The sequence below is a fragment of the Bombina bombina genome, chromosome 7 (genome assembly GCF_027579735.1).
Source record: "Bombina bombina isolate aBomBom1 chromosome 7, aBomBom1.pri, whole genome shotgun sequence".
Lineage (NCBI taxonomy): Eukaryota > Metazoa > Chordata > Amphibia > Anura > Bombinatoridae > Bombina > Bombina bombina.
The window spans coordinates 57,652,302-57,678,166 of NC_069505.1; the positions used below are offsets into that span (position 1 = coordinate 57,652,302).

The following is a 25,865-nucleotide window of genomic DNA, read 5'->3' on the forward strand; positions in this document are numbered from 1 at the left end:
GTATTAATATAACCGTGTTGGTTATGCAAAACTGGGGAATGGGTAATAAAGGGATTATCTATCTTTTTTTTTTTTAAGCAAATTTTTTTTATTAAGGTAATATTCATACAGAACAAATCATATTTTAACAAATAGTTTACAATATAGAATGTCTATATAATACAAGTTTAAGTTGCTTAAATATTTCATAGGACAATCTTGTTATACATTAGTTCTTGTAAGCATTCATTTGCACACTTCAAATATTTTATTGATACCTTAATTTTTTATTTATGTACTATTGTTACAATGCGACCTCTGTATCAGGTTGTTCTACCTAATATGAAGATACTTTATGCTGAACTACTAGAAGCTGTGACATAATATCATACCTGAGAGGAACAGTTCTGTAAGTCTACTCTTGAGGGTGTGTTATTTGTAGCGAAGGTGTGCTCTCTTTAAGTACTTATGAGCATAGTAAAGTCTTTGTCTACTGTAATAGCCCATAATTTATTAAAAAGCAAGAGACAGTAAGGGGGTGGGGGGAGAAGGGAAAGAAGGAAAAGAAAACAAAAGAAAAAATGCATACAGTATATAAATTCTCTCAATACATTAAACTAAGAAAAAATTTGACCATTGCTCCCAAATATCGTGGTATAGTTTAATTTTATCTTTCAGGGGTCAATTTATTAATGTGCGAGCAGACATGATACGATGTAGCGTATCATGTCCGCTGCACATCGATAAATGCCGACAGCATACGCTGTCAGCATTTACCATTGCACCAGCGGTTCTTGTGAACTGCTGGTGCAATACCGCCCCCTGCAGATTTGCAGCCATTCGGGGGGTGTCAATCAACCTGATCGTATTTGATCGGGTTGATTTCTGTCCGCCGCCTCAGAGCAGGCGGACAGGTTATGGAGCAGCGGTCTTTAGAAAACACGGGGCATCAAGCTCCATACTGAGCTTGATAAATTGACCCCTAAGTCTGAATATGAAATCCTTCATTTTCCTTATATCATTCACAATACCCAGAACAATATGTAGTGTAGGAGGTCCGGTCTGTCAGAAAATAAACAAGAAACATCTTTCTCGCTACTGGCATTTTTGGTAGCAATTGGCCCAGGAGACCCACCTCTGGCGTTGTCGGAAGATTATAATTCATGTTACACAAGAGAACAAAACGATTTTTCAAGAAAGGCCGTAACTTCAGACAGTCCCTCCAAACGTGGGTCCAAGAGCCCATCTGACTGTATTCTCTCAAGCAAAGTGGTGAAACCTCATTGTATAATTTATGTAGATAGGTTGGTACTAAATGCCATCTCATAATAACTTTGTAGTGAGTTTCCCATAGTGTGGCACAGTGAAGTGTACTCCTAGCAAACACTATCTCACTGGTCCAAATATCTGTATCCACCGTCATGACTAGATCTCTTTCCCACGCTATATGAGAATATGTTTTGGGGCATTACTGGTGGTTAGTGAGGAGGGAGTAAGAAAAGGACAGTAAGCCTACTGGTCCGCTTCCCTTTAGCAAACAGATTTCCCATTTAGTCAGTTCTCTCAGGGCTTTCCCAGTGAAATTCCAGTGTTTTAAGAAGCTAAATAAACGGAATGTTTCCAAATGAAACTTCTCAGGTACATTATATCTCTCCTTAAACTCTCCAATGGTCATCCAGTCACCTTCAGCTTCCTAACCTGCAGGGAGCCAAATTGATTCCAGTAAGAACTATGCATCTCTTGTAAACAATTAATCATACTCATCATCGTATGAACCGGGGAAGGATGGGGGGCAATAATAGTGTGATGCCTAATCTTGTCCCAAAATTGCAAGGTATCTAGAATTATCAGATGATCTATACCCAATTTTTTTCCTGTAATATGGAGGAATCCACACAAGATCACTGAGCTTAATGAATTCTGGTATTAAAGCTTCTTCTACATCTTGCCATCTAGCATGAGTGGAGCAAATACTCCAGCCCTGAATATGAGCTAGTATAGGATAATATTGGGGAGTGCCAAACGTCCTCTCCTAGCCGGTCTTTGTAACATGTTTCTAGCGATGCAAGGTTTTCTGTCCTTCCAAACATATAATGAAATTATTCCCTGTAATTTGTTAAGAAAAGATCTGCGCACCTGCAAAGGTATGCACCTAAACAAATATGTGAGATTTAGAAGAAAGGACATCTTGATTGCAGCTATCCTACCTGTCCAAGAAATCTAAGCAAATTCACAGGACTCAAAAGTGACCTGAATTCAGGCATTCATTCTATAAAATTCCTGGAAATCACCAGAGAGATGTCCGGGCTCATGTATACTCCCAAATGTTTGATAGTCTCAGACGATCAACTAAAGTTGAACTTTCTCTTAAGATTATTTAACTCTTCACCTGGAATATTTAAGTCCAACACCTCTGTTTTTGTTACATTTAGTTTATAATAACTGATATCAATATAGCGCAAGAGCTGTTCAAGGACTGCTGGGACTGTGGATACGGGTGAGGTGAGTAGCAGAGTGATATCATTGGCAAAGAGTGTTATCTTATGTCATTGATCTCCCAATTTAATTCCTGATATTCTATCATCTCTTCTAATAGCTTGTGCTAATGGTTCGACCGCTAGGACAAAAAGTAGGGGTGACAGTGAGCACCCCTGTCTTGTACCATTTATGATCTTAAAAGCATCAGATGTGAAGCCCACACCTCTTACCCTAGGTATATGAAATGCCCTCATTATCTCCCGTAAGTAATCCCACCTCACCCTGTCAAACGCCTTTTCCGCATCTAATGACAGGGTAAGGAGGGGTAACTCCCTTCTTTTGGCTTCGGTTATAATATGGAGAATTTTCCTTGTATTATCAGGACCTTCTCTTCCTGGGATGAAGCCTACTTGGTCCTTGTGTACTACATGAGGGACAATCTCAGCCAACCGATTTGCTAAAATTTTAGCGTAAACTTTAGTAAATAAATTTATAAGGGATATGTGTTTGTAGCTACTGCAACTCAAAGGGCCTTTGTTCAGTTTTAAGAGAGTAATTATGGTCACCTCCAAAAATTTAGAGGAGAACTTTCCTGATGCCATAACTTCATTAAATAATCGGACTAGAATGGGGCAATAGTTTTCTAAAAACTTTTGTAAAATCTACTGAAAACCCATCTGTGCCAGGGTGTTTACCTAATTTTAGACGTTTGAGTACACTCTGAAGTTCCTCTAGTGTAATAGTTTTTTTTAAGTAAGTCTATTTGATCTACTGAAATCACTGGCAGTTGTACTAGATGCTACCGGACCTCACTAGGTGGTACATCTTTAACCCCCAATTAAGAGCTTAGGTTATATAGTGATTTACAGTATTGACCAAATGCATCTCCTATACCTTTTGGGGAAGTAACAATCTCTGATCCGTGTCTAATAGAAGCTATCTTCCGTTATGTCACCCTGTTGCGTAATTTATTTGCAAGATTAGATGTTGCCTTATTATTGCTATGATTGTATATTTGTCTGAACTTTTCCAGAGTTCTCTGAACTCTCTGGGATTCTAGTTCTTTCATTTGGGATTTAATTTTCTGTATACACGTGTTTTCTTAAACCGAGTAGTGAGTTATTAATTTATGTTGTAGTGTGCAGAGTTCTGCTAGAGATCCCCTCTGCTTCTTCTTAGCTATAGCTGCCTGCTTTATATAATGCCCTCTCATATATGCCTTAAAAAGTGAATTCCCACTCTAAAGAATTAAATGCTCTCCACATGTCATATAGCTGAAATTGGGACATTAGTTTCTGAAATGCCTGGGACATTGATCTGGCTAATCTATCCTTTTTCGTTGTAGGGGGAAGATACCTATCTTTGTCTGAATCCCAAACCGTATTAAAATCTCCTTCCACCACTAGATCTCCCTGTTTAACAGTGGTCACTAACTTCAGCGTTTTCAACCAGTGTTAGGAGCGCAAACATTCACTAATGTCACAAGGTTATTATTCAATTTACATACTAGGATTATATAGCGAGCCTGTGAGTCAAGTTCAATATGGATTGGCTCAAAGACTACAGAGTTCTTTTAGCAGGGGTGTTTAAACCCTGTACGTTGTGTGATAAAAATCTTAGGTCATTTATATTGGAGATATACGTAATCAAAATATGAGGTGTCGTGAGCTTATCAAGATCCTGCCTGCACTACTGTCCTAGGGGCTAATGCCTTCTAAAAAATTATATGATTTGAGAAACAGCTAGAATAAAAGTTCCCTTTACTTTTTAAACACTATGGGGTAGATTTACCATTGTGCGGACGGACATGATCCGCTGTAGCATTTATCATTGCACAAGCAGTTCTGGTGAACTGCTTGTGCAATGCTGCCCCCTGCAGATTTCAGCTGCTAGCAGGGGGGGTGTCAATCAACTCGATCGTATGTGATCGGGCTGATTGCTGTACGCTGCCTTAGAGGTGGCGTACGAGCTAAGGAGCAGCACTCTTAAGACCGCTGCTTCTTAACTCCTGTTTCCGGTGAGCCTGAAGGCTCGTGCGGAAACAGAGGCATTGGGGCCGATACAGAGCTTCTTAAATTGGCCCCTATAACACTGTTTTATGTACTTTTATGAAATACAATTTAACACACCTTTAATTAATAACTTGCTTTATTCAGCGGGCAAACGGCGCTAAGATGAAAACCCAGTACTGCTGGATGGCCAGAAAATGGATGAAAATGAATTGTAACTTCAAACTGTGAATTATTTGCTAGTGGAGGTGATCTAGTAACTACAATTTGTATGGAAGATAAAACGCAGTTCTTACTTTTTTTCTCTTCTTCCTGTCTTTTTTTTTTTATTGGAGCAAGGGAATTTTCCCCATAGTAATTTAAACAAGTATATGTAGGAAGGTGGGGAAGGGGGAACATCTTGAACTATTATAACTGTGAAACTCGTGAAAATCACTTTAAAGAAACCCATAAAATTGTTGCTTAAATAAAACAGTAATGTAATTGTCTCAATTCTAATTTATAGATCTTAGAGCTTACTGGCTTATATATAACTACATAACTATAGTATCTCAGGTCTGTAGTATGACATCCTATGAGCACTATTCGTTGTCAGTATACTAAATGATGCCCGTATATGCTGTATAATGATATAACCATATTGTGTATATCTACAACATATTAAGTACCTACTTTTAAAAAGTTAAAGAAACATTATTAACAGTAAATGCAGTTAAGGAAAACACCCAATTCCTGGTTCTGATAACATAGACTAACTACCTGAGATACAGAAAAAATGATAACAGTGCATTTTTTATATTCTAAACAAAGTATTGAATATGAAAAGCCAGCTAGAAATCTAAAAATCAGAGAGTTTCTTGTTTATCTTTGGATTACATTAAGGAGAACAGACAAATCCAAAACGTATATTGTATTTTTACAATGGACTAGCTCAGATGTTGAGGACTGTCTTTAACTTTTTCCTATTACTTCTAAACCTCTTCTTTTTGGATTGGTATTAGCTCTTTTTGGAAGTGGTCTCCACTCTGATGCCACTGCTCTTAGGCCATTTGTTTCGTCGGATGACGATGAGGCACAAAGACCCAAAAACTCTAATAATTTTAAGCCAACATCCAAGCTCAAGATGGTATATGCTTTTCCTTCATATTGAAAGAATAATTTAACAGGAAAGCCCCATCTATACGTGACTCCACTTTTCCTTAAGCACTGTGTGACTGGCATATATGATCTTCTTTTGGCCATGGTATGCGAAGAGAGGTCCGGGAAGACCTGGATATCCTTGTATAATTCTGGAAATGCTTTGGTGTTAGTATAATAATGTAACCTGATTATTACATCTCTTGAGGTGTCGGCTGACACTGATCTGAGTCTTAGAGCCCTGTGTGCTCGGTCGATTAGTGAGTCAGTTTCTTGGAATGAGCCTAATAAAGCCCGGAAGAAGCCCAATAGATATGATGGAAGGTCTGCCGCAGATATATCTTCAGGAATCCCTCTTACTCTGATGTTGCTGCAAGACTTATCCTCCAGGTCAGTAATTTTTGTTTCCAAGTCAGTGATATTCTCCGCCAGTGTCAGAGCATATGATAATAAATTAGCATTATCTATCGCAATGTCCTCCTGTTTCCTCTCTATGGTATCTGTTCTTTCACCCAGCACATTTATGTCTATTGAGTTCAGCAACTGAGCTTCTTATCTCACTTTTGAGAGAAGAATAGTTTTGAGGAAAGTGCTTTTATAAAGTCAAGTACTGACGGTTCTCCCCCTGAAGATTTATGAGCTGGGTTAGTATAATGTTCTATGTGATCTTTAAATGAAAAATGGGACTCTCTGAAGTCATCATCTGAGCATTCCCTATCCGGCTGGATCTTGCTGTTGAAGTGGTCCGCAATTGTGCGTTTTGGACCTTCCATCTGTCTCTGCTTTTTTTTTTTTTTAATTTTCTTTTTATTGAGGAATCAATAACACATTGTTACATATATGGCAAGCAATAATACAAAAGATGGTGTCTCAAAAGTTAACAAGAAAGTAACCATCACACCGCGATGAGACAATACGTAGGAGTCCCAACGGCCAAGCTTTTCTGCTCCTTATTTTGATTTTAGGATTTTGTTGTGCCATCAATGTCAGTCAGATCCACTGGTGGGATCATACTCCATAAAGTACAGGGATGACACAGTAATTAATCATAAGCAGTATCATTTATCAAAATACAGATGGAACTGATAAAAGGGTTGCAGCAAAATATTCTTCAGATAACTTTGCAAGTACAGTATATGTAGACAATAACAATGAGCATTCTGAAATACAAAATAGAACTGGGATCTAGACATGCTTCAGAACTCAAGTAAAGCTTTATAGAATTATACAGGCATACACTGTCTGTGGACAACGAGCATAAGAGTAGACACTACAATATTTGTTAGGGCCTGAGGAGCCTTTTAATGAATAAGTGGGGAAAAAGCTAAAATCAAAAGCTCCTCAGACAGGGCAGAGACTACTTAACTCTGCCAGAGTAGAATAATGCGGAGGAAAAGTTACTTAGCCTTTACCGCATAAATAAAAAAAGGGGGGGGCCAGAGAATTGGGTGATAAAAGTGTACCCCACAGCTACAGAGTCCATATAAACATTAGAAACCATTGTGGCGGTTGCTTCGGGCCTATGAAAACATATACTTAAACTATAATTTTCTAGTTGCACTTAGAAATATAAAATAACAGTATAATAAACATCACCCAAGACAGACATTCACAAATTCGTGATGTACCCTCACACGTAAATTTGTCTAACACTGGCTAGGTTCTATAGTAAATGGTATATTGCTCTAGTGGTTTAGTAAGACTGTGGGGCCCATTTATCAAAGGGCTTGCGGACCTGATCCGACACTGCGGATCAGGTCCGCAAGACCTCGCTAAATGCGGAGAGCAATACGCTCTCCACATTTAACATTGCACCAGCAGCTCACAAGAGCTGCTGGTGCAACGCCGCCCCCTGCTGACTCGCGGCCAATCGGCCGCCAGCAGGGAGCTGTCAATCAACCCGATCGTATTCGATCGGGTTGATTTCCGGCGGTTCCTGTCCGCCTGCTCAGAGCAGGCGGACAGGGTTATGAAGCAGCGGTCTTTAGACCGCTGCTTCATAACTTGTGTTTCTGGCGAGTCTGAAGACTCGCCAGAAACACGGCCCTTCAAGCTCCATACGGAGCTTGATAAATGGGCCTGTGTGAGTAGTAAACACTCCACAGGCACAGGCCCATCTAGTTCAATCTTAACAGAGGCAAATACTAATCCCTAGGATATTAGGTATGTTAGAGTAACCTTTGTGTATAGTGGGACTTGACTCAAGTTGGCACGCTATTGTTATAGGTTTATCCCACCATCAATGGGAACATTTAAGATTCACCCGCTTCTGTAGGATAGATGAGGCATTGCTAGCTAATGGTATATACTGCATATCTTTTGGTGCTCTCACAAGAATACTAGTTAAGTTAGACTCACAGCTATGTGCAGTTGGGCTGACTCAGATTCACATATTATCACTATGGACACCTCCCCTTGTTGTACATTTATATATCGCCAGGGTTTAATATATATATATATATATAAATAAATGGAAAAAAAAGGAAATACTCAAGACAATGTTTCATAGCACAGACTCACACCCTAGCCAGTAATAATGCATTCATATTTATGATAGGAGTTACCCACACATGTAAAAAACAGATAACTTGCTAACATTCAAGCAGAACAGAAGTAGGTAACTTATAACTCTCAATGGCAGTAATATAATGAGAAAAACAAAACAAAACTGTATCTAAGTGAGCAAGCAGCCACAGATAAAAAAGTCAGTACTTGAAATTCTCAGCCTACACCCGATCTACGGGAACAAGGGCAATGGAAAAAGAAAGTTAGTCTCCAGTCTGTGCCCAGTAAGAGGAAACAGGTAGGAGGTCATGGTGACACTAAGACAGATCAGACTGCCTCGGTTTTGTGTGAGAGCGACACCCGCATGTGGGGCATTGCCAGCTAGTGGAATGCATTTGTGAGCCCACTGGTACCCTCACAAATACTCTGGAGAGGCACGGGTTACACTCCGGGAAGCCGACCGCACTCCCCCAAGTGCCAAACCGCAACCCACTCTGGGCATTTTCCTCCTTTGCATGAACCTGCAGAATCATAACAGCTCCACCGTTGCGTACAATATCTTCTTGTTTCCTGGAGGCTTTAACTTCTTCAGCTGGGTCACATCTCTGAAGGACCAATTCAGCAGGGATTTTTTGCTCGCACCTCAGCTCATGAAGACTCCCTTCCTCCCGTTCCATCTCAGCATCAGGTGGCTGCAAACAGGTAGGTACGTAGGAGGGGGATCTTTCAGAGGTCATCCTCAAATTTAGAGCTGCGCCTGATGATTTCTTGTTAAACTTCAAGTCCTCTCTCACCGCATTAACGGACAATATAATGCTATCTAGCCTCCGGCAAACCCCCCTCTCAAACTCCTCCATGTAGGTCTGCAGTGCAGCAAATAACTTCTCCATGGTAGTAGGAGAAAGGTCTAGTGCAGCTCAGGAACTGCTGTGCTATATATCACAATGCTCGGAGGGCTTCAGCAAAAATTAGGCCCAATCTGCGTCATAGATCCTCGTTCTCCTCAATTCTGCGAAATCTGCTCCCAATTCCCCCAAATAACTGTGTAGTCAGTTGCAGGATACAGCTAGAATATGTAAATCTCACTTAGGTAGGATTTGGACTCAATAAATCCAGTAAAATAGATGCCGTTTCTCGGAGCTCCAATATTATATGTCTGCTCTGTTCGGGTGCTAGCTCCACCCCCCCTGTCTCTGCTTTTTCTTATTAGAGTGGGCCATTTTAACTTTGTCTGGAGAATAAGGATGTGCTGAATTTATGAGACTTTACTGTAGTTGAGCTTAATGAGATGTGAACCTTCAGTGAGACCCAATAAGAGCCCAATGACTTCTATGAGTTTCTTCCTATTCTCTGTGATACTTTGTAGTGTCAGCTAAGAAGAAGTTCCCCTCTATCTCCACCTACAGGGGGTGACTTAGTGCATCTTCATGGTAGTCGTGATCTTTTAGCTTTATTTGGAGGAGACACAACTAATCGTAGGTCTGTTTATTACTAAAAACCTGTTTTGTTTTTTGATTCTGGAAGTCTCTGGAATACACTGCTCCCCAGGGAAGTTGCCCTCACAGGGCAATCACGGATAAGGGAGTATTGTAGATGACCTGCTAACACTATGGTCAGCAGGAAAAGGGAGAGTGTTTCATCTGGTGCTGAGATTGTATGTTCTGAAGTATTCATATAGTTGTAGGCATTTTTATTTACCTTGTTTGTGAAATACACAGATATACCTTTGTGTTAGGTTACACCTCATATCTCTTTTAATATTGGTAATAGTTCCTGTAGTTGAAACTTAGTTATATCCCAGTTAATTAGGGAGGGAGTTGGATATCTTTTCTTAGAGAACTGCCACTGACTAAATATATCACTACTCCCCAGGGCAAGTGTCTTCACTAGACGATGTAGTAAAAAGGAATGAGGGATATGACCTACTGACATCAGGTTCAGCGGGAAATTAAGGGGAGAGTGCTCTATGTAGAGGCAGTATCACTGGCTCTTCAGATGTAACATTTTATTGCTGCTTAGATCTGCTGCCAGCAAGTCTCTGTGTCTACTGATGCTGCACATTGGGACTGTTAAAAGTCCCAGTAGCTGGTAATAGCAGTATGGGTCTATTGCATGTGCTTTGCAGTTTATAAGGTTATTACTGCCTGGATTCTGGGTAAGGGGTTGCTGTATGAGCAGCTGCAACAATATTTCTGGCAGCTTGAGTACTTAGGTGTTGAACATTATCCCTATGTCTGCAGTCAAATTGCTCACCTTTATTTGAAGTCTGATGCTAGCTTACTCCTTACTTAAGATGGCGGAGTTTTGCGCCAAATCTCAGTGCTCCAACAGACTGGTGTTTTTCACCTGTTTTAAGGCAGACTCATCCAATCTTGTTTTTATATGTCCCACCAGTGTTGGCACTCCGGTGCTATTCCGAATTCTCTATTATCTGCCGGGTCTGAGCGCACCCTATCTGTTGCGCCTGCAACCGTTATGCTGCGGCCCTGCTGATTAGCGATTTGATGTTGCGGAAGCTCTCACTTGCTCCCTGTCTTGACTGTTGGTGCCCTCGCTGTCCGAGTAAGAGTTAGTCGCCAACTTGTTGAGTCTTTTTAGTCCCTCTCCTGTGACCAGGTCTGTCAGTGCTCGCAGCGCTATCTTTCAGATCTGTGGTTGTGTCGGTCTGGAGACTCCTGATGGCTAGGTGAAATAAAGTTGTTGTGGTGGTCTTCTTTATGGAGGTATTTCCATCAAATTATACCTCAAACACGTGTTACTCTCCTTTGATAATCACAAGCTCTTTAGATACACGTCCATTCTTGTTGGTAGTTGGCTCTGTGTGATATTGAGATTATCAGTTGGTATGAACCATATCAACCTGTTGTTATGTGCACAATGGTAGAGTCAGGAATTGCCTCTTGCATAGTGTGTGTGTGTGTATAGCATTCTTAATAAAGTTTACAGTTATGAAGACCTGTGCTTGATCTCCTTATATAAACTAAGATAAAACATGGTGTCAGAATAAGGAGTTCCCTGCTTACATCTGAACTGACAAGCAAGGACTCTGAGGAATCCATTAGAAATCTTTGCAGCAAATTGAAAGTGTGAGAGTCAAGGCTCTGGCAGAGTGACTACAGCTTCTTCTCATGAACTGAGTAAGTGCATCATAACTTGTACAACTGACTGATTCTAACAGCACTACAGACTTTTATATTATTACTGCATAATTCAGAACATTAAGATGGAAAAGTTAAATCCTCCACCAGAATTGAAAATGACTGGTAATATGGAAGATGCATGGCAGAGGTTTAAGCAAAGATTCCAGCTATATGTTAGAGCTATAGGAGCTCAGGAGCAAGATGATGAATAAAAGATTGCACTTTTTCTGACTGTAGCAGGATCAGCAGCAATAGATGTATACAACACCTTCACATTTACAGATGAAGAAAGGGATGTTTATCAGGTTGTTCTAGACAAATTTGAACAGTACTGTGTACCTAGACGCAATGAAACCTATGAAAGGTATCTTTTCAGATGTAGAATGCAGAATGAAACAGAGACTATTGAGGCGTATGTAACAGACTTAAAACTGAAGAGTAGATCATGTAATTATGGAGCAATGTAACTCATTAATCAGAGACCAGCTAGTCATGGGCAGCAGAAATATAAGGGTTAAAGAACGCTTGCTCAGAGAGAAAGATTTAAAGTGAATGTAAATTTTTGGTTATTAATTGTTACCAACTTGTTCACAATCTTATAAATATTCAAACAGCAATAATATTATTTTAAAATAAATAATGTTTATCGTTATTTTGATATCTAAACTTATCTCCGTTCTATTCATTGAACTCCTCCCAACCGTCTTCTTCCTGTTTTTCTCCATGCATCATTTAAATATCTACCACCCACTCAATGACATCGTTTTGAATCGCGTTCACGATTAGGGGTCTCATTTGCGCATGCGTTTACAATTTGGATGACAATACGCGCATGCGTTCAGCAACCAATACGCTGTAAACCTCGGCACCTCGTATCACATTGCGCATGCGTTAATACTCCATAACAAAGTATAGTATAGTATATCGGGTAATTCGCGCATGCGCAGTAGATTCGCGTGACGTAGGGAACAACTGGCCTGACGCCCCGGGGGTGAGGAAAATATTCCGAAAGAGAAGTGTCAATCATCAAATTTATGTGGGACCATAATGGCGGGCGGAGGAATCGCCGAGAAGAATAGAACGTAAATTATGAGATATTTCTTTTTAGAATGCGATTTTCACATTTTTATGAATGAAACTCACTTTTATTTTTGAAATGACACACTATGATGCAGAGCGAGTAGGTTGACTTTACATGCACTTTAACACTGGAAAAGGCAGTAGAAATTTGTCAAAGTTCAGAGGCAGCACAGGAACAAGTGCGCACACTCTGCCACAGTACAGCAGCAACACCAGTAATGTCCGTTACAGTGGGGAAAAACAAAGTGCATCCACATTATGAAAATAAAATAAAAAGGAAAAAGTTTTATCACACAAACAGCAAATTCTCAGCCTGAATCAGACTGGCTATGTACCAGATGTGGAAAGCAGCATGGCATAAGACAATGTCAGGCTTATGGGCAAATCTGCAGAAAATGTGGAAAAAGGAATCACTTTCAAAAGATGTGTAAAGCTAAAAAAAAGGTTCACATTGTTGACCAGTCAGAAAGTGAGGAATCAGAAGAATTCTTTATTGGAATACTTGACTTAACCAAAGCTACAGATAAGGAGTGGGTCATTGAAGCTATTACAAATGGCACTAATATTGCTTACAAAGTAGATACAGGTGCACAAGCTAATTTGATGCCTGAGAGCAAGTATCACCAATTGAAGAACAAACCAGAACTTCTGAAAAGCTCAGTTAAACTAAAGACATATAATGGGGATTTTATCCCAGTGCTTGGCAAGTGCAGTGTGTTCCTGGAATATGGAAATCAAATGCATAAAATGAACATTCTGGTAGTTCCAGGAAACAAACCAGCTCTACTGGGTCTTCAAATGTGTGAAACTTTAGGACTGATTAAAAGGGTAAATGCCATTGAAGGAACTAATAAAGAAGAGGACAAAGAACATTTATTAACAGACTTTGCTGCAGTATTTGAAGGAATAGGATGTCTTCCAATGCAACATAAAATACAACTAAAAGAAGGTTCTCGTCCAGTAGTGCATGCCATGCGAAATGTTCCAGTTGCTCTAAGGGATCGTCTTAAACGGGAACTTGCCAGGATGGAGGATAAAGGTATTATAAAGAAAATCAAGACACCTACTGAATGGGTTCATTCTATGGTGTTGGTGGAAAAACCGGATTGGGGTCTCAGAATCTGTATTGATCCCAAGGAACTGAATAAAAGCATCTTAAGAGAACACTTCCATTTACCAACAAAACCAGAATTGCTTGGGGAGCTAAGTGGAGCAACTGTATTCAGTAAACTGGATGCATCCTCAGGATTTTGGCAAATTCCACTGGAGGAGGAAAGCATGAAACTCTGCACTTTTAATACTCCTTATGGGATTGCCCTTCGGCTTGTGTTCAGCACCAGAAGTGTTTCATAGTACCATGGAGCAACTTCTTGAACGAATACCAGGCACAACCGTATTCATTGATGATATTCTGATCTGGGGTAAAACCAAGCAAGAACATGATGAAAGGCTAAAGATGGTCTTAGATGTTGCTAAGGAGAATAATTTGAAGTTCAATAAGACAAAGTGTCAATTCAGAAAAACTTCAATTCAATATTTGGGAGAACAACTCACAGGAGGTGGTGTTTTACCAGACATGAAAAAGATTAAGGCAATTACAGAAATGCCACAGCCAGAAAATAAGCAAGATATACAACGCTTACTAGGAATGGTGAATTACCTTGGCAAGTTCATACCTAATTTACCAGACAAAACTGTACTAATGCGACAACTACTCAGAAAAAACTATGCCTGGGAATGGTCAGAGAATCACCAGAAAGAATGGAAGTTTTTGAAGGACATGCTTACTACTGCACCAACTCTGCAATTCTTTGATCCAACAGCAAAAACAAAGTTGTCAACTGATGCTTCACAAAATGGATTGGGAGCAGTTCTATTTCAAAATTAAGGCTCGGGATGGATGCCTGTGGCTTATGCATCTAGGGCATTGACAGATACTGAAAAATCATATGCTCAAATTGAAAAGGAAACACTGGGACTAGTTTACTGATGTGAAAAATGTCATGTTTATTTGTATGGAAGAGTATTTTCAGCAGAAACTGATCACAAACCTTTGATTCACATCTACCAAAAGGGCTTGATAGATGCACCTACAAGAATTCAACGTTTGTTGCTGAGACTTCAAAGGTATGACTTCACCTTGGATTTTATACCTGGCAAGGAGTTGGTGGTAGCGGATGCTCTGTCACGAGCTTACTTACCATTTAACAATGAGGACTTACAGTTGCAGAAAGAGGTGACTGTTCACGTCAATCTGATCTTGAAGACAGCCCCGTTTAGTCATGCAATGTGGGCAGCAATAGAACAGGCTACAGAAACAGATGCTCTTTTAAGTCAAGTGAAGAAAGCAGTTTCTAGTGGCAAATCTAAGACACTAATGCCATCACTGTATAGACCATACATTTCTGAAATTTCTTTGATAAAAGGGGTACTTTTGAAAGGACAAAAGATAATTGTACCAGCGAGTTTGCAAAGTCAAATACTGAAAAGACTACATGAAGGTCATTCAGGTATAGAAAAGACAAAAAGACGAGCTAGAGACATTTTGTACTGGCCAAATATGAATGAAAACATTGAGACAATGATCACTCAATGCCGGACTTGCCAAAAATTTAGACCTCAGTTACCTAAAGAGCCTATACTGGATACGGACTTCCCGTTGGCACCCTGGGAAAAGTTAGGAATGGACTTGTTTGTTTTCAAAAATCAGCATTATATCTTAGTAATGGATTACTTCTCTAATTACCCAGAGATAGCATTATTGGAAGATGAGTCAGCATGTACAGTGATCAAAAAAGTAAAAGCAATTTTGTCGAGACATGGCATTCCAAGAGTAATAATATCAGACAATGGTCCTCAATTCAATTGTAGAGAGTTTAGGGTTTTTGCCAGTACCTATGAATTTGAACATCGAACATCCAGCCTGGGATATCCACAAGCAAATGGATTAGCAGAAGCTGGAGTAAAAATAATGAAAAACATACTTCGTAAAGCAACAGATGCAGACGAGGATCCATGTCTGGCTCTTCTTAGCTATAGAGCTAATCCTTTAAAATGTGGGAAGTCACCGGCAGAATTATTGTTTGGCAGACAGCTGGTCACACGAGTACCAGTTGTGAAACCTTGGAAAAGGTTCCCACAAAAACATGTAATAGAAACCAAATTGAAACTCAGAGAAAAAAGGAATGAATACTATGACCGAGCTGCAAAGCCTTTGGAGAATCTTCAGGTACAAACTCCTGTGCGAGTACAAGGTTCAAACAGCTGGAATACTGAAGGGACAGTTATCCAGCAATATTCTCCAAGATCGTATGTAGTTCAAACCAATGATGGGCAATGTTTACGTAGGAATCGTAGACATTTGATGGCTATTCCATCAGTTCACAACAATTCGGCAGTGAAGGAAACCTGTGAGGATACATTGAACACTCCATTGCAGTTGGAGAATGAAGATGCCAGAGAAACTTTGCAAAGCTCGACTGACTTGCCTGCCAGTGATGCAATGCAAACAAGGTCAGGTCGATACATCAAAAAACCTAATCGTCTAATTGAACAATGTTAAAAGGGACTGAAGTTTTTTCACATAGACTACAGTTAAAAAAAAAATGTACTTTAAGTTTTCTGTTGTTTAAAAAGAAAAGAAAAAGGGAAATGTGTGATATTGAGATTATCAGTTGGTATGAACCATATCAACCTGTTGTTATGTGCACAATGGTAGAGTCAGGAAGTGCCTCTTGCATAGTGTGTGTGTATAGCATTCTTAATAAAGTTTACAGTTATGAAGACCTGTGCTTGATCTCCTTATATAAACTAAGATAAAACAGGCTCCGCCCGATTAGCTATCTTTTTAAACAATAGTTCAAGTTGACTGTCCATTTAAGTTAAAGAGTCAGTTTACTACAGAATTTTTATTGTTTAAAAAGAAAGCTAATCCCTTAATACCACATTGTTAAATATTTGTGAAATGTTATCATGTTGGACTAGAAAGATATTTGGTTTGCAATTGATAGGATACAGAACGCTAACATTAAAAGCTAAAAAGGTGATTAAAAAAAAAGAACATTTCATCAGTTGACGCATTATTTTTGTTATTCTGAGGAATTCTGGAAATATTGTCAGAGGAGAAGTAATTTGGTTTGTTCTCCCCAAAAATATTATTTACATGTAGGCGACTGCGGATGGGCAATAGTTGTGGTCACAACCCCTACTTTAGATCTCCCCATTGAGTCTGCTGTATTTTTTTATGTCAGAGCAGAGATTTTATCTCCTTGGCTGCCATTAACAAAGTAAGCAGTGATTTTAACCATCCCATTCTTTTGCAATACTCACAAAGGACTGATTGTATCTTCTCTCTGGTTGCCAGTAACATGCAATAAGCAATATTTTGAGAGGGGACATGATTACTTTATATAAATATATTCAAAGCCCATATACAGAGATGGCGGAAGCTCTGTTTATTCCAAGAATTTTTTTGTGAAAAGAGGTCACAATTTAAGGCTGGAGGAAAGGAGATTTAATCTCCAGCAATGTAAATGTTTTTTTCAATTTAAGAGCAATACAATTGTGGAACTCATTACCTAAGGAGGTAGTAAATGCCAATACTTTAGATACATTTAAAATTGGCTTAGATACATTTCTGGCTAGAAACAGACTTCAGGGATATGATTGCTTGTGTCAAATGGTTAATATTTTTAATTGTTTTAATTTAAAGGGACATGAAACTCAATTTGTTTATTTCATGATTCAGATAGATCACACAGTTTCAAACAACTTTCTAATATACTTCTATTATCTTATGTGCTGTATTCTCTTGGTATTCTTTTTTGAAGAAGCAGTAATGCACTACTGGGAGCTAGCTAAAAGCCAATAACAAGAGGCATATTTGTGCATCCACCAATCAGCAGCTTCTGAGCCTACCTATGTATACTTTCAACAAAGAATACAAAGAGAATAAAACAAATTAGATAATAGAAGTAAACTGGAAAGTTATTTAAAACTGTACGCTCTATCTGAATCATGAAATTTGGGCCTCATCTCCCTTTAAGCTCAGTTAGAACTTTTTATTGTAAATCTTTTAGGATCTGTATAGTTTGAACTCAATGGATATCTGTCTTCTTTCAACCTCATCTACCCTGTTACCTCGTTTGCACTCAGAGAGCAGTGATATTACACATTTGGTTGCCAGTAACAGGGCACATATTTTACCCCCAGTGGCTACCAGTACCACACTCAGAGCTATGCATTAACCCCTTATTGACTGTCAATAACACTTACAACATTTACTTGTTACCCATTCTAGGCTGCCAGTACTATAAAGAAGAATATGCACATATACTGATATCAAAATCCTTTTAAAAACTTTCTTAGAAGCTCTCAGTCTAGCTCTGTTGATGAGGTTAGACTGGGACACCCAGTTAAAGGGGCTAGGAAAGCAGGAAGAGCAGACACTTCACTCCTCCCCTGCAAATGAAAAGACAAATAACAAACAGGAGCCGCAGGAATCTGTAGACATCCATATACATCTAAAACCTTGGGGCTTGGTTAGGAATCTGAAAATCAGCACAATGTTATTTCAAAATAAGTACAACTATACATTGTTACAAAAACACTCCCAGATGGGCTATATAAATGGATCATCTACAAAATATTTATGCAAAGAAAAATCAAATGTACAATGTCCCTTTAAAGGGGCACTAAAATCAAAATAAAGAGACTTTCTAATTTACTTAGATTATCAAATTGTGAGCAGTCTTTTTATCCTACTGAGCATGTGCAAGAGTTCACTGTGTATAGGTATATGTGATTGGTTGGTGTCTGTCACATGATACAATGGGCTAGCCAAATAAAATACTTTTTAATTTGCCAGTAAAAAAAAATCTACTGCTCTTTTGTCTTTGTGCTATGCATTTGCTGATTATGCAATTCTACTACATTTAACAGTTTTAAAAATCAGAATTAAAAAAAAAGCAGAATTTTTTTATTGCTGGAAAAAAAGTGAAAGAAAAGTTATTTAAAGGAAATTAAACACCTATTGATTTTGTATAAAAAAAATGTTTGTTCCATGCTCCCCAGAAAAGGCAAGAAGCAAATTCAGTAACCTCCAAATACTGCAAATCAGACAGCTAGTTTAGACATTTTTGCAGAATTTTGTATAAAAAAAAACCCCCCTGTTACAAATAGAAAAACAACAACATTGCTTTGTGCATGATTTGAAACTGCTGGAGTGTGAAATCTCTGTTCTGTGGCTTTTGAATGTTGACCATTGGAGTGTAAACATATTGCTGTGGGTGTTCTACTGGCAGCCGAGGGGATCAAATCATTGCTGTATGTGTGTTACTGGCAGTCAAAAATGTAATCTTATTTGTGTGTTACTGGCTCTCAAAGGGAAAAAGAAACACAGTTCGCTTGTGAAAAATATATACGTTGTGAGGTCAAGGGTGAGAAGAATGGGGTTTGGAAGGGGCCATTGTATGATACCAGCTACCATCAATCAACCTAAAGGTCATCCAGTATTCTAACTGATGAGCTGGCAACCCTCTACTTATATCTATTTTTCTTATTCAGACAGACATTAAACACCTCCCTGTAAATAATTTTACACAAGACCTCCCAACATTTGTGGCTGAGTATCAGGAACACAGGAAGTTGACATTGTTTTTGGGGACAGAGCCATGTTGGGAGGGGAGGGTTCATGGGTGGTATTGTTGGTGTGTCTGGTGGTCTGTGGGTGTGACTGGGCAGTTTGTGGGCTTGTCTGGATGTTTCAGGGGTGGGGCTAAGTGACAGAACTTAGAATTAGGGACTGTCCCTCTCAAATAGCGACATTTGGGAGGTCTGCAAAAGCAAGAGGTGTTTGCCCTTTCCCTCTTTTTTACCTCTTGTTGTTACTGGATAAATTCTGTTTTACTGTAGTAACAAAACAAGCACTAAGTAGTGGCTTATACTTAATAGAAACCATTGCAAGTATGTATTATTCATCATTCAATCTAAAAGGAATTTACCTTTTAATTCATTATTAACTTGATTTTTGCAGTGCCCATTAGTTCCCGACTCAGCCCTTAGGCAAAGGAAAAGTTTTTCCTTTGAAGTGTTGCTAAGATACACCATACAATAGCTCCTGACAGTTTATTGCCCATTAACAGTAAAGGACTTCTGTTGCAAAAATCATGTGACAGTGAAACTCTTAGGGGCCGATTTATCAACCTGTCAATTGGCTTCAATGCATCTGTTTCCTCGCTAGCCTTCAGGCTTGCTGGAAACAGGAATTAAGAAGCAGTAGTCTAAAGACCGCTGCTCCTTAACTCGTCTGCCACCTCTGAGGCAGCGGACAGCAATCCGCCCGATCACATACAATCGGGTTGATTGACACCCCATGCTAGCGGCAGGGGGCGGCATTGCACAAGCATTTCTAACGAAATGCATGTGCAATGATAAATGCTGACAGCTTATGCTATCGACATTTATCGATGTGCAGCGGATATGATTCGCTACAGCAGATCATGTCCACCTGCACATTGATAATTCGGCCCCTTAATGCGTTTCCAATGATTTATTCGAGCTATGAGAAATTGATATTTATTTTTATAAATGAAATAGCTGGGTTTGTCCCCTGAAAACACAACCTATTAAAATGAGTTGAGCTTGCAGGAAAATCAAATCATTATTTTATCACTTTCTGTAGTTCACCGATCAAGCACTGTTTTTGGCGAACCCCTACAGGCCAGGGTTAGTTGGTGGCATAGTGGGCAGCGCTCCCAGGCTTTATGGGAGTACCGGTGATGTCACCAACTACTGCAATGGTGCTGGATGGGGGGGGGAATATTTTCATACCCCTCGATCTCCATTCCCTTAGCAGCAACAAACCTCCAAAACAACTCTTTTGAACGAGAATGATCTGCTTGTTCAAATCATGGTGGTTTTAGAGCAGTACCACACAACAGATCTTTTACAAATAACGTTAGAAAACTCATGGGTATTTGCTTGGAGATGTTACATTATATGCACAATAAAAAAAAGTATGTCTAGGCGATCACTGTTAACAGTATAGTCAGGTGATCACTGTGGTAACAGTATGGTCAGACGATCACTGGGGTAACGGTAAAGTCAGGCAATCCCTGTGGTAACAGTATAGTCAGGTGATCACTGTAGTAACAGTATAGTCAGGCGATCACTGGGGTAACGGTAAAGTCAGGCAATCCCTGTGGTAACAGTATAGTCATGCAATCACTGGGGTAAAGGTATAGTCAGGCGATCACTGGGGTAAAGGTATAGTCAGACGATCACTGGGGTAACGGTATAGTCAGGCTATCACCATGGTAATGGTATAGTCAGGCGATCACTGGGGTAAAGGTATAGTCAGACGATCACTGGGGTAACGGTATAGGTATGGGGTATAAAAGGCTTAGCAATGAAATGGTTAAGTATGGAAGCTTTCAGTATTGTTAAGGATACCACAGGCAAACATCAGTTATTTTAAAGGCTGAAATAAAGGTAAAGGAGCTATTTGTACACAATTGAATACACTCCAGCATATAAAATAGATAATTGGGAACAAACTAAAGGGGAGAAAAATGTAGGGACCGCTTTGCAAATGTATGCGTTTTGACACCTTTGAGAATTCAGGTTGCTGCAATAATGACCGGGGGGTGTGCATACTGCTTTTAACTGCCCCAAACCCCCTCCATAGAAGCACCACTGCTAATATACCCCTCCTAAACGGCTGGCTTTAATCTCTGTAATTAAATTACTGCTGACAACTAATTTGCTGTCTATCACAAGTAATGATACATTTCTATTTATTTATTTTCTGCTATTTAATTGTCATTATTTATTAATTCACTGTATTGCCGGAAGGTGTTTCTTAAGTGACATTATATTTCATTTTCTTTCCCTGCAGATGCCCCTGTCTCAGAGCTGCATGATTTGTTCTGTAAGAAGCTGCAACAATGTTCTGTTATCTTCCATTTTATGGACTGTGTTGCTGACCTCAAAGGGAAAGAAATCAAAAGGGCGGCCCTGAATGAATTGGTAGAGTGTATTGCCACGAACAGGGGGGTCCTTATAGAGCCCGTGTACCCTGAGGTCATCAAGATGGTGAGTGATATAAAACACCAAACAGACCTGCACTCCTCTTTCTTGAAACACTTCTACCAAAGTAAGTCCCTAGGTGCTAACTTGCAGGGTTTTCCCCAATAACCCTCAGCACTAACTAAACCTATTAACCCCTAAACTGCAGTTCCGCAACACTAACTAAAACTATTGACCCCTAAACCACAGTTCCCCGACATCGCGGACACTAACTAAACCTATTAACCCCTAAACCGCCGTTCCCACACATCACCAACACTAGCTAAACCTGTTAACCCCTAAACTGCAGTTCCCAAACATCGCCAACACTAACTCTATTAACCTCTAAACCGCATTACCCCAACATAGCAGATACTAACTAAACCTATTAACCCCTAAACCGTCGTACACCCACATCGCCAACACTGACTAAAACACTAAATAAACCTATTAACCCATAAACTGCCATTCCCAAACATTGCTGGCACTAACTAAACCTGTTAACCTCTAAACCGCAGTTCCCCAACATCACAGACACTAACTAAACATATTAACCCCAAACCCCAGTTCCCCGACATCACCGACACTAACTAAACCTATTAATCCCTAAATCGCCGTACACCCACATCGCCAACACTAACTAAAACACAAAATAAACCTATTAACCCCTAAACTGCCATACACCAACATCGCTTAAACCTATTAACCCCTAAACCGCCACCCCCACACCTAAATTAAACTATTTTAACCCCTAAACCTAACACCCGCTAACTTTAACATAATTAAAATAGACCTAAATTAAAGTTACAATTAATATCTATCTATCTATTTAAAAATAAATACAAAACTTACCTGTGAAATAAAAATAAAACCTAATGGCTAGATTACGAGTTTTGCGTTATGAGGGGTGCGGTACTAACTTGCACGTTATTGTCACCGCTCACTTACCTACAGCGCTGGTATTACAGGTTTTTATAAACCCGGCGTTAAAAGACAAGAAGTGAGCGTAGAGAAAATTGAGCTCCATACCGCACACTACAATACCAGCGCTGCTTAAGTCAGCGGTGAGCTGGTTGTACGTGCTTGTGTACAATTTCCCCATAGACATCAATGGGGACAGCCGGCTGAAAAAAAGTCTAACACCTGCAAAAAAGCAGCGTAAAGCTCCATAACGCAGCCCCATTGATTCCTATGGGGAAACTAAATGTATGTTTACACCTAACACCCTAACATGAACCCCGAGTCTAAACACCCCTAATATTACACTTATTAACCCCTAATCTGCCGCTCCGGACATCGCCGCCACTATAATAAACATATTAACCCCTAAACCGCCGCCCTACCGCATCTCAAACACTATTTAAATATTATTAACCCCTAATCTGCCGCCCCTAACATCGCCGCCACCTACCTACATTTATTAACCCCTAATCTGCCGCCCCCAACGTCGCCGCCACTATACTAAAGTTATTAACCCCTAAACCTAAGTTCTAAACCTAACCCTAACACCTATTAGAATAGAATAATGAATATGATTAAGAATGGATCCGAAATAATGAACGGATCCGATAAAACTATTTAACTTAACATAACTAATTAGCCGAAACAATTTTTTTTTAAACTTAACTAAACTAATTTGCCTAAACTAAATTATTTATTTAACTAATGTAAACGAAAACAAAACAATTTTTTTTCGCGTTGAACATGTCTACAAATCAGTGAATAACTTTATTCAGGTTAAAACAAACAGCACTGTTTTTGGGGCTCCGGCCCCTTTGTCATTTTAGCTCAGACTGACAAAGGGACAAGAGCCCTAAAACGTTGCTTTTTGTTTTAACCTGAATAAAGTTCTTTACTGGTTTGCCTAAAACTGGAATGCAACTTCCTCTATTCTTCTAAAAGTCTCCACTTCCACATAAAGTAGGAATATCTCCCTCTATATACAAGCAGAAATAGCAAGTCACACTATAGACGTATAAAGATAGTCTGAGTCACTGTTAGGAACATATTTGCCTGGTCACACTACAGATCAGAATTATCCCAGCATGATCATAGTAAGATTATATTGTGTACATTTACTGTCTACGTCAGTAACAAAGCATAGTGTTTATTAATAACTTAATATATTTGAGACGTCAGTTTGTTTGATGGTGTCAGTGCAGGTTAAAAATTTTGTGTACTGATCGGCATATTTCAGACGATGTACAGCAATATACAAAATCATTACACCCTTTCTTACACTATCGAAATACACAAACAGAAGGGAGGTATGATTCTCTCATTACCCCCATGGATGTCACAGAAATTCAAAGCTATGAGTCTGTCTCCCCTAGCACAGGGTGACACAGCCATATATATATATATCCCCCATCTATCAGAGTGACACAGCCATAAGGAATATATATATATATATATATATATATATATATATATATATATATATATATATATCCCATCTATCATAGGGTGACACAACCAGAAGGAATATATATATATATATATATATATATATATAGTAGTAAGCAATTTCAAGTTCAGCCCACCGGTAGCCAACTCGCCTGGGTGCAATGATATACCATGAAATAGAAAGCAAAAGAATGCACTCTCAGGACTTTTCCACAAAAAAAACAATTTAATGGAACGTTTTCGGGGTTCACAACCCCTTCATCAGCATGCAAAACAAACAAAATTCAACTCATTTATAGTGTTACATATCAATTACATCATATCAACCTTAGTGTCCCTCCAAAGGAAAAGTGCGCCAATTTTTTGAGTTTGGAACGCATATTGCGTTCCACAGTGCTATCCGGAACCGGAAGTTGTATTACCTCACTTCCGGTTTACGGATTCAACAAACCAAACATGAAATTAATAATGAAATAGTGTACTCTACAATTTCAAACGTGTTAAAGTGACATACTAATTTGTGGGACTTATTGTAGCAAAAATGTGCCGCATTATAATAAGTGCCAAGAAAATTCGTGATAGAAATACGTTGACAAATGTTGCTACATCCGGTCGGCATAGAAACGGTAACTATGGTAATCATATACAATTCTGAGTACCAAAAGATGCCAAAATTTACAATAGTATGTCAGCTGAATGAAGCAACAACTTTCATAGTGTCAAAAAAATAGCATGCACTCAAATTATATACAATCATATTGTATATATAAAGAATGATTAAAAATAAGATAGTTATAAAAAAAACTAAAAATTAAAAATTGAACCTTATGGCAGTACCATTAATTGGAATGGCAAGATACAAATGTAATGTTGCAAATATGATTGCTATGGCTTGCAGTGTATCGCCAGTATATTGCAACAGAGTGGCATTAAACATGTGTATCATGAATATCAAATTAGAGCAATATTCAGAAGGATGAATATATATAGCAGTGTTATAGGACTTTGTTATTGTATCTTAAGGGCACCATTTTCACTTGAATTAAGCCTTGGCCATTAAGGGGTTATAGCTTGCAATGGCCAAAATGTAAATATTTGTGCCAAATGGGGCGGATTTTATTAACCTTATTTGAGAATTCTAGCCCCAAGTATAGTTATAAAAAAACAGGGATATTTGAGAAAAGGTAATAAAGATAAGGATCATGGACATATATGGCTCATACAGATACTATCCATCTCTGGAACTTATCCAGGTGGATGTGACTTTTAAGTGTCCGTTTTTTGGACTGGTGGTGCATGTGAAGAAAATGGGTAATGGCTCTTGGCGGACCAGGCTTCCACAGAGAAGGTGGAGACAGATGTCCCCCCTAAACCATGCCGTTAGGCGCACAACACTTGCCCCTACAACTAGGGGAAAATGAAATGTGTGCCAAAACGGAGCCACCATGTCCACCTGGCATACCCCAAGTATGTAGCACCCCAGTTGTTAATCACATTATGCTCTTAAAGTCCGGCATGGTGTTCAGGCCACCAGGTTGTATTGTGCCTAATCTGAACATCCACTGGGCCTCTCGTCTCAGGAGTTGCTTGTTCCGGTCGCCACCCCCGATCCAATGGGGGTATGTGGTCGATTAGAATGTAGCGGATGGAGGATACTGAGTGTCCCTTGTAAGCGCAATGTCGCGCTACTGGCTGTTCGGAATCGCCATTTTTAAGTGCTGTCCTTATGGCGTGGCGATGATTGGCCATACGCTCACGAAGTGTGCCAGAGGTCTTGCCTATGTAAAAGCAGGAACATGGGCAAAACAATAAATATATAACGTGAGTGGTGGTACACGTTATAGAGTGCCGGATAGAGAATGTTCGATTGGTATGCGGGTGATGGAAAACTTTAGTACCCACTAGGCCATTGCACGTTGTGCAGCCCAAACAACGATAAGAGCCCCTAATATTCCTTTTCATCCCAGTTGAATAACACTGTTTGGGGTCCATTTTCACCAGCAGGTCTTTGAGATTAGTTCCCCTCTTGAACCCAACCATAGGTCGTAGGTTATGAGTAAATGTG

The 25,865-nt window shown here is 39.4% G+C and overlaps 1 protein-coding gene across 3 annotated transcripts in view; it reads left to right on the forward strand.

Moving 5' to 3' along the window:
- Positions 1 to 25,865, forward strand: part of PPP2R5B (protein phosphatase 2 regulatory subunit B'beta) — a 150,301-nt gene that overhangs the window by 32,477 nt on the left and 91,959 nt on the right. For all 3 annotated transcript variants that reach the window (XM_053720128.1, XM_053720129.1, XM_053720130.1), the window contains exon 3: positions 21,225 to 21,421. In XM_053720128.1, the coding sequence (XP_053576103.1) occupies positions 21,225 to 21,421 (197 nt within the window). The remainder of the gene's footprint in view (positions 1 to 21,224; positions 21,422 to 25,865) is intronic.